Source organism: Eschscholzia californica, unplaced genomic scaffold, assembly GCF_041429995.1.
Source record: "Eschscholzia californica isolate CP2 unplaced genomic scaffold, dmEscCali1.0.p SCAF_1, whole genome shotgun sequence".
NCBI classification, from domain to species: Eukaryota; Viridiplantae; Streptophyta; class Magnoliopsida; order Ranunculales; family Papaveraceae; genus Eschscholzia; species Eschscholzia californica.
Window position 1 is genome coordinate 82,830,354 of NW_028238198.1, and position 16,644 is coordinate 82,846,997.

The 16,644-nt window shown below is 32.2% G+C and overlaps 1 protein-coding gene across 1 annotated transcript; it reads right to left on the bottom strand.

The window, feature by feature from the left end:
* Positions 1-1,164: 1,164 nt before the first annotated feature.
* Positions 1,165-6,264, bottom strand: LOC147570040 (uncharacterized). Its single transcript, XM_086656597.1, has 8 exons — positions 5,874-6,264; positions 5,085-5,306; positions 3,514-3,920; positions 3,235-3,420; positions 2,864-3,056; positions 1,988-2,064; positions 1,689-1,836; positions 1,165-1,555 (listed from the first exon to the last, which is right to left on the bottom strand). The coding sequence occupies exons 1-8, from the start codon at positions 6,180-6,182 to the stop codon at positions 1,472-1,474; spliced, it is 1,626 nt and encodes a 541-aa protein (XP_086512723.1). The 5' UTR covers positions 6,183-6,264; the 3' UTR covers positions 1,165-1,471.
* Between the last annotated feature and the right edge of the window lie 10,380 nt (positions 6,265-16,644).

A 16,644-nucleotide genomic window follows, 5' to 3' on the forward strand; every position in this document is an offset into this window, starting at 1 on the left:
TTTTTATCATTTGTTGAAAACCTTGTCAGGACTACATGGAAAAGGACAATAGGATACAAGGAAGAACAAGATAATAAAAATCGATATTGATTTTCTGAATCAGAAAACAAGGCAAACGACAAGGGCAAATAAAGTTGATGGCCTCATGTTATAAAAAGTGATTTTTTTTTTTTTTTTCCAATTGTCACTTCTAAAATATCCATTTTTTCTCCTTCGGTCACATCGATACAACTTTGAGGACGAAAGAAACAAATGCAAATACTTTCGCAAAGCAGGTCCATCTAGTTTAAACCAGTTAGAAATTACGCAGTTTCATAACTGCAAACAAATTTCCAACAAAAATAAATAACTTTAAACAACAATTTACTTAATTTTTAGTTTCTATTTCTTTCCTCGCTCTCTTTCATCTTCTTCTCCACCATCTCTTTCAACTATCAATGTTGCCAACCACGATTGACTACTCTCTCCTTATCATTTCACTCATTCTAAAACCCCAATTTAGGATTCAAACAACAAATCTCCCTAGTGACAGGTTAGTCATGGTTGTTGGTAGTGTGGTGAAGAGGGAAAAGTTAAAATGATGTAAGGTTTTAAAATAAACTATTCCTCTATAAAATCTAAGAAATTTCAACGAATCTTTCAAAAGTTTCTTCCTCCCAGCAATTTCCTCTGTCCCCAAAAAGACATTTTAGCTAGAGATCATATAATAAACCTTGAAATTTCCAAGCCAATCAAATACCATTCAAAATTATTAGGCTAGTCGGGGAATTAGAAGTCATACTCAATGGCTAGACAGGGTCCACAAAAAGTAGGAAATATAACTTCATTCAGATGAATATAACCCAATCTTTTATATTCTTTCTCGACGTCCTTTTCCGTCTGATCTTATTGAGATAATCAAAACGACTGGCGTACCAGGCTGCTATTGCCTTTTCAAGTCTTCTCCTTCTTAGTCCTCCAACCTTATCCAAAAATACTCCATTTACGACGAGTGTCAAGACACCCCATTTTTCACATGAGAGTGGGTACAACGGATCCCCACACGACCCACCACCCATATTTCATGTGTGAAGTAGAAAGAGTCGCATACAACATATGTACTGTTCTTTTTTCCTAAGTCAAAATCTAAATATGACTCAGAAGTTTGAATCGACTCAAAACAAATTTCAAAATGTTTGTTTTATTTCATTACGAGGTTCACAAAAACAACATAGTAACAAGTAATTGAAGAAGATTCAGTCTTACAAAGGAAATTAAAGAAGTTCACCTATTTTTGCAACAATAGGCGTTGACTCCATTAAATAACTCAAGCAGAAAAGAACACAAAAACCAACAAGAACATAATGGTGCTAACATATCCAGAAGAAAGCTTAGTCCCACATAGGCCAAGGGACATGTTAGAGCATTGTAGAGAGAACTTAAAGAGGACAGAACTAATAGTCAGAACAAGTGAAGGAGAGGATTGAAGATGCTATTCCTTTTGTTCCACAACCAATATCTTCTTTAGTAGCCGGCATTTTTCTCCTACTTCTGCCAAGGCCAAATCTCCCAAATTCTGTCCAAACAAAACAAATGTATGCAAGTTGGTATTGTTCAACAATGAAGTCGATATTATAGAGACCCATATGACATTTCATATCGTCTTGATTGCAGAAAAACAAATCTCTCAAAATTATAAATATACATACTTGACTGACTTCAAGGTAAACAAGTTGGGGGCATCCCCTGGCAATAGCGATGATTCCAGCATCACCAATATGCTGGCAACCACTGACATTCAAGTATTGAAGCAACGGGCATCCTTTACCAATTGCAACCAGAGCATCATTCCCAAGCCTATTACATCAACATTTAATAGTATCAGATTTACACTTGAGAATTTATAATGTAAGTCGAACTGCTGCGAGTAGGTTATGGTTGTCTGATGATAAGAAAAAATAGCTTAATATTCACAAGAAGAAAAAGCGAAAAGTAAAACGCTAATTACTTGGAACAACACGAAAGATTCAAGTCGGTAAGATATTTGCAGTTGGTGCCAATCGCTTTGATTCCCTCGTCTCCGATCTATAAAAGAAAAACAGAAAAATATATGTCGCCAATGATTAGAAACAGTTTTCGACCTCAAGGCTGTTTCCTTTGAAGAAAGAGGAGCGCTGCCTGGAGGCGCATGCCTTGATGCATAAAAAAGCACACACTAATACTTTTAGAAGAAATAAAATGATACAACATAGATATAAAAAGATAAGAAATACAACTGTTTTCACTTCGTACGCTGCATAAACTCAATCAATGGTTGTACATTTGTTTTTGTTATGTAGATGTGTCCGAACTTGAGCCACAAACAGAGAATCGCCTTGACGCACACCTCAAGGCGTACGCATCTACCACATTTTGAACACTGGTATGTTGCATCAACTAAGTGAAGCTTGACCTCAAAATTTTGACAAATGATTAATGTTGAGAACTTCTTTTTCGGACATTTTTATGAAGTAAGGTGGAAGGGCACCGCCACCACGACTAAAAGCTATACTTCATATTCCCCTAGACTTACTAGAATTAGCGCCATTTTAATTAACCATAGTAAACATTGGTGTTTGGTCATTAAAACAACACTATTTGAACATAAATGTTCCAGTATCCAAGAAATCATGCTTAACAATGTTATATTAACTATAATTTGTCGCACTAATCGACTTCGTTCCAATCATGGATCTGCGTGTTTTTAACAATTCGTACTCGGAAACCTATTGCACCTATGCTGATAACTAAGATGCGACATGCCTAGATGGCTAGATCTAACGTAATTCAAGGAACGAAACCTCCAGCCTAAAGGTTAGAGTTTAGATACCACCGAACATGTTACCTTATCACATCGCTCAATATGAATCTTCTCTAAGCCTTTGCAACCCTGGGCTATGTGGCATAAGGTATCATCTCTAAATTTTGAACAATTCACCACATGAAGATATTTTAACCATTTGCAACATCTAGAAATCTCCAGAAATGCAGCCTTTCCAATACCAGGGCACCATTCTACGACTACTTCAGATAGTTTCCTGCACCCATCCATACAGAAATGAACATTATTCCACGAAAAAAATACAAAAGAGTTGGTAGTGGAACTATTTGTCCACAAATGCAATTTGCAAAACATGGTAAAAGAAACTTGCGACTTTCGTGATTCTTAAATGCAGCTAGTGGCAGAGAGAGAGAGAGAGAGAGAGAGAGACTAACCGGCAAGATCTTGCAATAGACATCACTCCACGATTTTTAATACCGAGGGAGGAAAGAACTTCAAGATGTAGAAGCTCAGAACACCCGGACCCAATTGCTTCTAGACCTTGGTCGGTCAAGTAATCACAATCACTCAGAGAAACATGTGTCAGTTTCTTGCATCCTGACCCAATTGCGAAGAGACTCCTACAAATTTATCAGTGAAGATTATAAACACGTAAAAATAAACACCAACATATCAAAATCAGAATTTAATAAATAAATAAATAATTATCTAACCTGTCAGTAACTTCTGGACAACTCTGCAATGCTAGCAACTCCAATGAGGAACAATAAGTACCTACAGCTTCCAAAGTCTTATCTGTAATACCTTGGCAGCATAGCTTCAAAATTTTCAAGGATACACATCCTTTAGCTATAGAAAGCATCCCTTGGTCCTCGATTTCATCTAAGTTCAGTGACAACATCTCAAGAGATGTATTATTACACCCCACAGCTTCCAGTGAGACATCGGAGATATCATCACAAGTTGATATTGTAAGAGCTTTCAGTGAGTTCCCACATCCAGCCGCTAATTTTGTCATACCTCTATCACTCAAGCCTTCACAAAAACATATACTTAAATCCTCGAGTTGCTTGCAAAACCTCCCAACAGCTTCTAGTCCATCATCTTCAATATAACACCCCTACATGAACAAAAAGAACTAGCACTTCAAACTTCATACATAAATAAATGCAAATCAATTCGAAACCCAAATTCACCACCAAATAGGTAACCCCACCAGCTTAATACATAGTGTCCACGGTTACGGAAATGAGTTATAAAATAGATAAAGAATAATGAACAAATTAAATATCTTTTTGTTAACGTTTATGGTGTATTCGGAACTCTATGATCTCTCTCTTACTAAGCTTCTCTTGATTAATCTACTATTTTCATCTTCTTCATTATTAATTTATTTATCATAAAATCAATGTTCAAACTAATTGCTTACTAATTTTAGGTTAGAATAAATCTTAGATTATCTTTGTGGTATTCGCAAGATTTATACTACTTGAATTTGTGCTCTCTAACTGATTAACTATTAATAATTACTTGGTTTGTTCCTTCTATTTAATCTTTCTTTTTGTTATTTAATTTCTTGATGATTATTTATCATTGTAAACATGGATTGCTAAACTCTTCCCCTAGGCCTAGGGTGAAAGATGAAGCCTTGAAGATGAATAAATAATATTTTCTCATAATGATTCTCTCGACTATGTGCTTTATTGTATGAAAATATTAAACTCTCGTAATTCTTTCTCATGGTATATTCTTCATTATTCTTCCTTCCGATTTGATTTTATCATATTTAGATTTTAATCTTTAATGGTTTATACTTATTAGTTGATAAATAACAGTTGAGTTGTTATTGTTTTCAAATAACGAGTTTAATAATTTAGATGATTACATGTTCTAAAATAAATAAATATATCTTCCAATATTTAGATGCAAATGGTATACTAAATATCGAGTTATAAAATATATTGAGAATCATGAATGATTAGATATCTTCTTGTTAACATTTACGGTGGATTCCGAGCTCTAAGATTTTTCTCTTATTAAGTTCTTTTGATTAATCTCTACTATTTTCATCTCCTGCATTATTAATTTATTTATCGTAAAATCAACGTTCATTCATTATTTACTTATTTTAGGTTTGAATGGATTTTATAGCTTACCTTCGTGGTCCGACTCGTATTTGTTAGATTTATAATAATACATAAATCCATGCCATTGCAGAATTTTATTTTAAATCAGTATGACCTAGTCTAGATTCATGACATATTCTAGGAGAGAAATTGTTCACCTTTAATTCCAAGTATTTCAATAATCGACAACCCATAGCCACCGATGTTAGTTCTACTTTTGTCATTGGAGAACAACATATGAAGCTTAACTTTTCAAGCTTTCTAATCAAGGCAAGGGAAGATAACCCAGCATCTGTTAAGGTATATTTTTCGAAGTCATAGTTAAGCGACCCAATTTTGCTCCAAATCTCATTACAATCGTCTGACAACGGGCTTCCTTTCTGTAACATGAGTAAAATTGTCAGAATATGTACAACAAAATAATCATTAAAGAAATAATAACTCAACAAATATAAAATCGAAGTATTAAGACTTTTCGAAATAGATATAGCCTAATGGGTACAATAAATTGTCTTTGGCTAGAGCCAAAAATTCAGCCCTTCTTCTAGGGAGGAGTCCATAAGCCTAAAATATCTAGCAAGAATAATTTATATTACATAGTACAAAAGTAATGGTATGCCCGACTACTCTCTCGGCTGAATCCTGTCCGCCCCAGATTAGAGAGAGAAAGTGAAAAACTTTCCCTCTCTAAATCTGGACCGGCCAGATTCAGTCGAGAGAGTGGCGGGGCATACCATCAGATCTTTACATAGTATTCCTACCTCTCGAAGTCGTAGAATCTAGAAAAATGACTTCATCCATCAAAACTATATATATATATTTATACATATTCCTAGCTCTTTTTTTCAGAGAGAAAAACAGAGGTTTACTAAAGTAATGAATGAAAACCCTAACTGAACACTAACATTTAACAAGAATTGAAAAATGAACTAGAGAGAAACACGTACTTGAAGTGAAGTTGGAGAATTGATTGGTTCTGAAGAATCACCAGGTAAATTCATAGGAACTGGTAATCTTTGATCGATGAAAACATTTCTAATATTGACAAACCTTTCGATCAATAACTTAATTAAAACATCTGTATTACCAGAACCACTAAATCGAATTGTATGACGACACAATCTATCAAGATTAAACCATCTTTTACAAACAAGTGAGCATGCATCTGCATCAGATTTTGATTCCTCAATACGACTAAAAATATTAAAAAGTATTTCATTCGGAAGAATTGTGTTAATCAAATCAAAACCTCCCATTGCAAAAAGAAATTACAAACTCTTGACCTAGAAATTGAGTATAAAGTTGTGAAGAGTTCAAGTTTACGCAGAGGAGAAATGTGAAAAACACAACGCGTATCCAGGGGTTTTATTACCAACGCCTATCTTCAGGTGTCGGCTCCGGAAATAAGTGGGCCGGGTAAGGGGTTTAAGTTTTTAGGGTTTTTATGTGTTATGACTTATTCCAATTCCAATAAAAGGGTGTAAGTCGTGTCCGTGGGGTACGGATAGTTCTTTCCAAAGCAGTACGGATCAACATACTGCGTAAATGAACTTAAGTTCGAGTTACTCGTGTTGGGTCATTATTTACCTACTTCGATGATATATTCGAATCATTTACAAAAGAAAAGTCGTACCGCTCTTATTTTAGAATGATATCTCGTATTTACAACTAAAGTCGTACTTTACGATACTGAATAACGTTACAAGAAATTAATAACAAGTAACATGATACATTCTCAATGTAAAACCATCGTCACGAAATATCTAAGTAATATTAATTAGAAAGTTACCCACAATAAAAAAAAAATATTGCAATGAGCATGTAACCATACCCATTATCTTAACGAAGTCCAGTCAAAAAGAATAAGCAACGCATACGTTTTTCATTGAAACATTTACCATTTTACAAAGAAAATAAAAAGAGTGGAATAAACTTGAAAGATGAAGCAAGTAACGCTAAACAACTTTCAACAAAAAAAAGTAGAACCCTGATAAAAGTAGTTACAGATAATAAATCTTCGGTGAGTAACACTGTTAGACGTCGTATAGTTCTTTTCAATATAATATCTCATATTCACATCCAAATATTGCAAGTTTATAGTACACGATATAAGTATTTTTTTACTTTGTACCTCAACACTATTTGGAAAGGGCACCGAGAAAAAAAAAATTCAGAACAAATTTTATGTACATTTTTATGCCTTTTTGTTTCCCCAGTATCATTCCATCTCAAACTCTTACAATGGTCGTCGCAAAGGGTTACTGTCCGCAACATTTTTTTTTCTAAATCTTTCGCGCTTCTTCTTCAACCATCACCACCGTCATTCCTATCTCTCTTTTCCTCCATCTGTCTCTCTCTCTCTTCCTTCCACTCTATCTATTCCGACGAAGGGAGGGTCCCCTTCCCCATAATGCCTGGCTGATTTGGAGGAATCCCCCAAACATGACCAGGATTCCGGTGAAGGGGACATCGCCTTCGCGAGAATAAATAGAAAGAAAGTAGGAAAGAGAAGGTAAAGGGAGAAATATAAGTGGTGGTGAGAAGAAAAGATGGAGAAGAGAGAGAGGAGAGAACGGTGGTCCTATTCAACAAAAAAAAAGAACGGTGGTCGTGGTGGTCGAGAAATGGGTGGTACGAGGAAGAAGGAGAAGTTCTATTGTCCCGGAAAACGTCAACAGCTGGTAGCCCAAGTGGTCCCATGGTGTTGACATAAACTCCAGAAAACCCTGGAGGTCCCAAGTTTCGAATCCCATAGAAGGTGGAATCTTTGGTTATTCGAATTGGGATTATTATGGTATAAATAATGTAGTTGGGCTTTAGGACATTGTCTAGTTGGGGTATAAGTCCGGTCTTGTTTGAGTTTGAGTGGGCGGTTATCGAGCTTATCACATCTATAATGTATCAATGCCAATTGTAACGACTAATGTAGATCGTCGTCGACTTCCAAAAAAAAAATATTGTCTCGAAAAACGACTATACACAAGATATTAAATAAACACCACAAATTTATGGAAGTCTTCAAGATCTAATTAAGCCGTCAAGGATCTATTGTTTTCGCCGAAGGGTTTTATCAAATCAAAGAAGAAAATAAAAATCTACATAACCACTTGTAATCCTAAACTGATCTACAATTCCGACCTAGAGGGGAGTCTATCTAACCTGATTTCTTTTAGTATTATCTGATTTTATATTCTCTTTATTAATTATCGTCTGTAGTCGATAGATTCAATCGACCTAGTTCGGTTGGATCTGTAAATTCGATTATTTGCTTCAGCCTTGTTTTAATTTTCAGATCTGGTAAGTTAGAACTCTAGATATACTTTACTCATATCTAATAAGTTAATCACCATTAGCCGACATAAACCAAACACCAGTTTATCTTTCAATCAGATATAGGCTTTATTGAGCAGTCATGTTTACTCTTCTTTCTGTCATCACCGTAACTCTTTATTTTACCGTCGACTAACATTTGAGTTGGCCTGCAATCCACCCCTCCTCCATCAGAATCAGTTTCTAATCGTCAGTCGACCAGTTGCGGGTAGTAGTGCTCAAAAAGCAGGGTCGGCTCGGGCTGCCGCCTGTACAGAAAACGGGCCAGGTCAACCCAGATTCTGTCTCGGGTCCGGGCCTTTATACTTGGCCCAACGGGCTAAGCCCGACCCGACAAAAGGCAGACGACTTTTTCTTTCCTTCATTTTTTTAAATATTCATATATTCTTATTAAGGATATATCTTATGTAAAAAATATATATAAAAAAAATTAAGTTTAGAGAAAAGAATTTGGTAAGCTTTAGAAAATCTTATCTAAAAATAAATTTAGGTAATTCCGTAAGTTAGAGAAAGAATATTTATATTCCTATTAAAGATTTATGTTTTATGTAAGTTTAGAAAATCTAAGTTTTATATTTTGTATAAGTTTAGAAAATCTTTTGCTTTTAAGTTAGAGATCATAAAAAGATTTAAGTAAATTCCCTAAAACCTTTAGAAAATCTTTTCTTTCAGGGTGGTTTGATATCTCCTATTTCCATAGAAATAAGAGAATTTCCATAGAAATAGTTACCGTTTGATACGAAATATAATTTCATGGTTTTAATTTCTTAGGGAATCTATTTCCACAAAATAGTCCTTAATTCCTTGCTCCACCTTAGGAATTAGTTTATATGGAAAGTCAAAAATCAATATAAAAATATTTGAATATATTTAGATACTTGAAGTCTAGTATATATCTCCATATATGTCCAAAATATCAAAATATTTTTTTTGGTAAAATATTTTCCTTTTAAGTTAGAGACCATAAAAAGATTTAAGTAAATTCTCTAATACCTTTAGAAAATCTTTTTCTTTTAGGGTGTGTTTGATATCTCTTATCTCCATAGAAATAAGAGAATTTCCATTGAAATAGTTACCGTTTGATACAAAATACCGACAAAAGGCAGACAACTTTTTCTTTCCTTCATTTTTTCAAATATTCATATATTCTTATTAAGGATATATCTTATGTAAAAAATATATAAAAAAAATTAAGTTTAGAGAAAAGAATTTGGTAAGATTCAGAAAATCTTATCTAAAAATAAATTTAGGTAATTCTTTAAGTTAGAGAAAGAATATTTATATTCCTATTATGGATTTATGTTTTATGTAAGTTTAGAAAATCTAGGTTTTATATTTTGTATAAGTTTAGAAAATCTTTTCCTTTTAAGTTAGAGATCATAAAAATATTTAAGTAAATCCCCTAAATCCTTTAGAAAATCTTTTCCTTTTAGGGTGGTTTGATATCTCCTATTTCCATAGAAATAAGAGAATTTCCATGGAAATAGTTACCGTGAAATATAATTTCATGGTTTTAATTTCTTAGGGAATCTATTTCCACAAAATAGTCCTTAATTCCTTGCTTCACCTTAGGAATTAGTTTATGTGGAAAGTCAAAAATCAATACAAAAATATTTGAATATATTTAGATACTTGAAGCATAGTATATAGCTCCATATATGTCCAAAATATTAAAATATTTTTTTTGGTAAAATATATTCCTTTTAAGTTAGAGATCATAAAAAGATTTAAGTAAATTCCCAAAAACCTTTCTCAACAAAAAAAAAAAAAAAAAAAATTCCCAAAAACCTTTAGAAAATCTTTTCCTTTTAGGGTGTGTTTGATATCTCTTATTTCCATAGAAATAAGAGAATTTCCATTGATATAGTTACCGTTTGATACGAAATATAATTTCATGGTTTTAATATATGAGGGAATCTATTTTCACAAAATAGTACTTAATTCCTTGCTCCACCTTGGGAATTAGTTTCTGTGGAAAGTAAAAAATCAATATAAAAATATTTGAATATATTTAGATACTTGAAGCCTAATATATATCTCCATATATGTTCAAAATATTAAAATATTTTTTGGTAAATACTATAAAATCTTTTAGATAGCTCTCTAAAATCTTTCAAATAAAGTAATATTAAGAAATTTTTAGGTAAGTTAGATTTTGTTTTTAATTTACTTTTGGTATTAGGTAAGTTCTATTTGTTTTAGATAAACTAGCGTATGTCCCGTGCCCCAGGCACGGTAAGTTGTATTAATTAAATATGACGAAATTCTAACCCTCTAAGTTTTATATTTTGTATAAGTTTAGAAAATCTTTTGCTTTTAAGTTAGAGATCATAAAAAGATTTAAGTAAATTCCCTAAAACCTTTAGAAAATCTTTTCTTTCAGGGTGGTTTGATATCTCCTATTTCCATAGAAATAAGAGAATTTCCATAGAAATAGTTACCGTTTGATACGAAATATAATTTCATGGTTTTAATTTCTTAGGGAATCTATTTCCACAAAATAGTCCTTAATTCCTTGCTCCACCTTAGGAATTAGTTTATATGGAAAGTCAAAAATCAATATAAAAATATTTGAATATATTTAGATACTTGAAGTCTAGTATATATCTCCATATATGTCCAAAATATCAAAATATTTTTTTTGGTAAAATATTTTCCTTTTAAGTTAGAGACCATAAAAAGATTTAAGTAAATTCTCTAATACCTTTAGAAAATCTTTTCCTTTTAGGGTGTGTTTGATATCTCTTATCTCCATAGAAATAAGAGAATTTCCATTGAAATAGTTACCGTTTGATACAAAATACCGACAAAAGGCAGACAACTTTTTCTTTCCTTCATTTTTTCAAATATTCATATATTCTTATTAAGGATATATCTTATGTAAAAAATATATAAAAAAAATTAAGTTTAGAGAAAAGAATTTGGTAAGATTCAGAAAATCTTATCTAAAAATAAATTTAGGTAATTCCTTAAGTTAGAGAAAGAATATTTATATTCCTATTATGGATTTATGTTTTATGTAAGTTTAGAAAATCTAGGTTTTATATTTTGTATAAGTTTAGAAAATCTTTTCCTTTTAAGTTAGAGATCATAAAAATATTTAAGTAAATCCCCTAAATCCTTTAGAAAATCTTTTCCTTTTAGGGTGGTTTGATATCTCCTATTTCCATAGAAATAAGAGAATTTCCATGGAAATAGTTACCGTGAAATATAATTTCATGGTTTTAATTTCTTAGGGAATCTATTTCCACAAAATAGTCCTTAATTCCTTGCTTCACCTTAGGAATTAGTTTATGTGGAAAGTCAAAAATCAATACAAAAATATTTGAATATATTTAGATACTTGAAGCATAGTATATAGCTCCATATATGTCCAAAATATTAAAATATTTTTTTTGGTAAAATATATTCCTTTTAAGTTAGAGATCATAAAAAGATTTAAGTAAATTCCCAAAAACCTTTAGAAAATCTTTTCCTTTTAGGGTGTGTTTGATATCTCTTATTTCCATAGAAATAAGAGAATTTCCATTGATATAGTTACCGTTTGATACGAAATATAATTTCATGGTTTTAATATATGAGGGAATCTATTTTCACAAAATAGTACTTAATTCCTTGCTCCACCTTGGGAATTAGTTTCTGTGGAAAGTAAAAAATCAATATAAAAATATTTGAATATATTTAGATACTTGAAGCCTAATATATATCTCCATATATGTTCAAAATATTAAAATATTTTTTGGTAAATACTATAAAATCTTTTAGATAGCTCTCTAAAATCTTTCAAATAAAGTAATATTAAGAAATTTTTAGGTAAGTTAGATTTTGTTTTTAATTTACTTTTGGTATTAGGTAAGTTCTATTTGTTTTAGATAAACTAGCGTATGTCCCGTGCCCCAGGCACGGTAAGTTGTATTAATTAAATATGACGAAATTCTAACCCTCTAAGTTTTATATTTTGTATAAGTTTAGAAAATCTTTTGCTTTTAAGTTAGAGATCATAAAAAGATTTAAGTAAATTCCCTAAAACCTTTAGAAAATCTTTTCTTTCAGGGTGGTTTGATATCTCCTATTTCCATAGAAATAAGAGAATTTCCATAGAAATAGTTACCGTTTGATACGAAATATAATTTCATGGTTTTAATTTCTTAGGGAATCTATTTCCACAAAATAGTCCTTAATTCCTTGCTCCACCTTAGGAATTAGTTTATATGGAAAGTCAAAAATCAATATAAAAATATTTGAATATATTTAGATACTTGAAGTCTAGTATATATCTCCATATATGTCCAAAATATCAAAATATTTTTTTTGGTAAAATATTTTCCTTTTAAGTTAGAGACCATAAAAAGATTTAAGTAAATTCTCTAATACCTTTAGAAAATCTTTTCCTTTTAGGGTGTGTTTGATATCTCTTATCTCCATAGAAATAAGAGAATTTCCATTGAAATAGTTACCGTTTGATACAAAATACCGACAAAAGGCAGACAACTTTTTCTTTCCTTCATTTTTTCAAATATTCATATATTCTTATTAAGGATATATCTTATGTAAAAAATATATAAAAAAAATTAAGTTTAGAGAAAAGAATTTGGTAAGATTCAGAAAATCTTATCTAAAAATAAATTTAGGTAATTCCTTAAGTTAGAGAAAGAATATTTATATTCCTATTATGGATTTATGTTTTATGTAAGTTTAGAAAATCTAGGTTTTATATTTTGTATAAGTTTAGAAAATCTTTTCCTTTTAAGCTAGAGATCATAAAAATATTTAAGTAAATCCCCTAAATCCTTTAGAAAATCTTTTCCTTTTAGGGTGGTTTGATATCTCCTATTTCCATAGAAATAAGAGAATTTCCATGGAAATAGTTACCGTGAAATATAATTTCATGGTTTTAATTTCTTAGGGAATCTATTTCCACAAAATAGTCCTTAATTCCTTGCTTCACCTTAGGAATTAGTTTATGTGGAAAGTCAAAAATCAATACAAAAATATTTGAATATATTTAGATACTTGAAGCATAGTATATAGCTCCATATATGTCCAAAATATTAAAATATTTTTTTTGGTAAAATATATTCCTTTTAAGTTAGAGATCATAAAAAGATTTAAGTAAATTCCCAAAAACCTTTAGAAAATCTTTTCCTTTTAGGGTGTGTTTGATATCTCTTATTTCCATAGAAATAAGAGAATTTCCATTGATATAGTTACCGTTTGATACGAAATATAATTTCATGGTTTTAATATATGAGGGAATCTATTTTCACAAAATAGTACTTAATTCCTTGCTCCACCTTGGGAATTAGTTTCTGTGGAAAGTAAAAAATCAATATAAAAATATTTGAATATATTTAGATACTTGAAGCCTAATATATATCTCCATATATGTTCAAAATATTAAAATATTTTTTGGTAAATACTATAAAATCTTTTAGATAGCTCTCTAAAATCTTTCAAATAAAGTAATATTAAGAAATTTTTAGGTAAGTTAGATTTTGTTTTAATTTACTTTTGGTATTAGGTAAGTTCTATTTGTTTTAGATAAACTAGCGTATGTCCCGTGCCCCAGGCACGGTAAGTTGTATTAATTAAATATGACGAAATTCTAACCCAGTGCTTCTGGAGTCGTCCCGTAGAACTATTTTAGACGCTCTCTCCAAACATGTGACCCGACTTTCCATACTTAAGATTGCTATATTTTGGATACCCTAATTTTTTTGGTATTATTGTCTTTTATTACATTTTCTAAAATTAGTAATTATATTATTGAGAGAGATTTTAGTTTCTTTTTTTAATCCTTGAAATATCTTTTGTTTCATTTTTTCTTAAATTAGTTATTTTCTTGAAGGACACGGATAATTTTTTTTTCTTAAATTAGTTATTTTATTTCTATGAAAGACTATATTTTAAATTTTTAAAAGAGTTTCTAGACAATATATCGTGCTTTTAGAGTCGCCACATAATATTGCTATATTCTGGATACCCTAATTGTTTGGTATTATTTTCTTTTGTTTCCTTTTCTTAAAATAGTTATTTTTTATTGAGAGAGATTTTAATATTGTTTTTAACTATTGAAATATCTTTTGTTTCCTTTTTTCTTTAATTAGTTATTTTTTTCCTAATGACACATTTTTTTCTTCAAATAGGTAATTTTCTTTCTAAGAAGGACTATATTTTAATTTTTAAGAAGGGCTTCTAGACAATATCCCTTATCAAAAAAGGATGTTTGTCTCAGTCATCCTTTTCCCTTCTATTTTATTATATAGATACTCGTTACTTTACTATTAGGTAATACGTAAGTTCTATTACAAATAGTTTTATATTTGTAATATTTCGGTTTAATTTACTTTTAGGATTTGGTGATCTTTTAATTGAATTTCATATTTTGATAAAAGAAGGCTAATCTCTCCAGACCCAGGTTGTCCACTCCCGGATAGGCCCGTCCTGGGCCAAGTCTCGGTCTCGGGCTGGGTCATGGGTTAGCCAATCCGGACCCCGCCTGGGACAATTTCAACCGAGGTGCTTGGGCTCGACCTGGGACGTTTTATTTTGGCCCACATTTGCCACCCTACTACAGCCACATGTTAATGACTTTGTGTCCTAAGGGCCCTTGTCCCTTTTGCTCACAGGAGTATAAAATCAATCTCATTTTACCCTTTGACTTAGGAAAATACTAAGATATGAACTCTCCCCGTTGCCCCCTATGGTTGTATTTTATTTCTCAACTCCTATTTTGTCGGTCATTTTAGTCTTTGGTTATCGTTTGGATCTAACTTTTTATCATAACTCCTTAATATTTTCACTTCCATATTTTTTCACAATTCATTTGTTGGCTTAGTTCGGCATTTAGAGCAACTCCAACGTGATGGGGCTGGGGCTCCCAAATTCAAATTTTGGGAGCCCCAGCCCCAGCCCCTCCTTTCCAACCCGGGAGCCCCGGGGCTGGGCTCCCGGTGGGGCTGGGAGCCCCATGCTCCCGGGCTCCCAAATGGGAGCCCGGGCTGGGGGGCTCCCAGCCCCAAATATAGCCGTTGGGGGTCTCCCAACGGCTATTTTGGGGTGGATCCCCTAAAAAGGGGATCCACCCCACCTTATTTTATTTTTTTTTAATTCTTTTAATTTTTTTTTTAAACTAATTTTTTTTTTAATATTCTTATTATTTTAAATACTACTATTTTAAGTATTTTTCTCTAATTTTTATTTTTGTGTTTTTTTTTGTGTTTATCTTTTTGAAATTATCTCTCTCGAATAATATCACATTTTAAATCATAGTCGAAATCTAATAATTTATAGTCGAAATTTAAAATCAAAATTTCGCACACATACTTCGCACACGTATAATATATTGATTTGGGAGCCCCGGTTGGGAGCCCAACGTTGGAATTGAGGAAAGCCCCGGGGCTCCCAAAATTCAAGGGCTCCCAAAATTGGGAGCCCGAGCCCCACGTTGGAGTTGCTCTTATACTCATACTTTGACAGTGATCCCAGTTACCAGGTTCTGACTCGGTTCTTTTACTTTAAATTCGAGTGGGCATGGTCTCTTTGTTTAGAGGATAATAGCGGAAAGAAATTAGAATCAATTCTTTGTTCATCCCTACGAACATCCTTTCTTCCCTTGAAAATTTTGGGTGTCCATATAGTCCTTCAGTTTAGTAATTGTGATTTATTAAATATATAGTGTTACTGCTTTATAGTTTAATGTAGTAATCTTTCAACAAAAAATACATACATTATTCGGTTGGAATGTTTTATAGGGGCTCCAGTTTATTACTAAGTGCCCCCCTATACAGCTAAATTTTGCGTGGGGTTTACCGTTCACGGGAGCATCCATAGAACCTACCCTAAATCTATTATTCCACGAGTAACACATAATTAAATTACTAATTATTGAAGAGGTAAACTTAACTATCGATTACTCTTGAAGAGGTAAAGTAAGAAAGATCCAAGTTATGAAGAAGAAAGTCGAAAATGGAGATGGATATAACCACCTTTTCTCTCACTCTCATATCTCTCACTCTTGCCTAAGTCACCATTCCCCTCTATTTATCAGAAAGCAGTTCGCCCTTCATCCCCCTTGTCCAACAGCAAAGGTGGCCACCCTCCCCCAAAGAGAAGGGAGACATGGTTGCTGATTGTGAGATAGAGGACCTGAAGGAGAAGGATCAAATGGTGAAGGATGGTTTTGGCTTAACTGAATTAACTGTCCCTTGAACTGAGTTGGTGTGTGAATAGTGCGAGACCTGAGTTAAGCTACATTGAAGAAGTCTAAAGGCACTCCACTCACACACACGGCTCACACGTTTTAGTTAATTAGATTAGTCTGTTAAGTGTTTGTTATATGTAACTAACAAGTTAGTTAAGATTACTTTCTCTCTCTATAATCATTCT

Bases quoted from the DNA above. Each gene is read 5' to 3' on its own strand.
- LOC147570040 (XM_086656597.1), bottom strand. From the start codon at position 6,182: ATGGGAGGTTTTGATTTGATTAACACAATTCTTCCGAATGAAATACTT. The intron at 5,307-5,873 runs GTACGTGTTTCT...CTCATGTTACAG, and splicing joins ATTCTCCAACTTCACTTCAA to AAAGGAAGCCCGTTGTCAGA. The intron at 3,057-3,234 runs GTTAGTCTCTCT...GGATGGGTGCAG, and splicing joins TCTATTGCAAGATCTTGCCG to GAAACTATCTGAAGTAGTCG.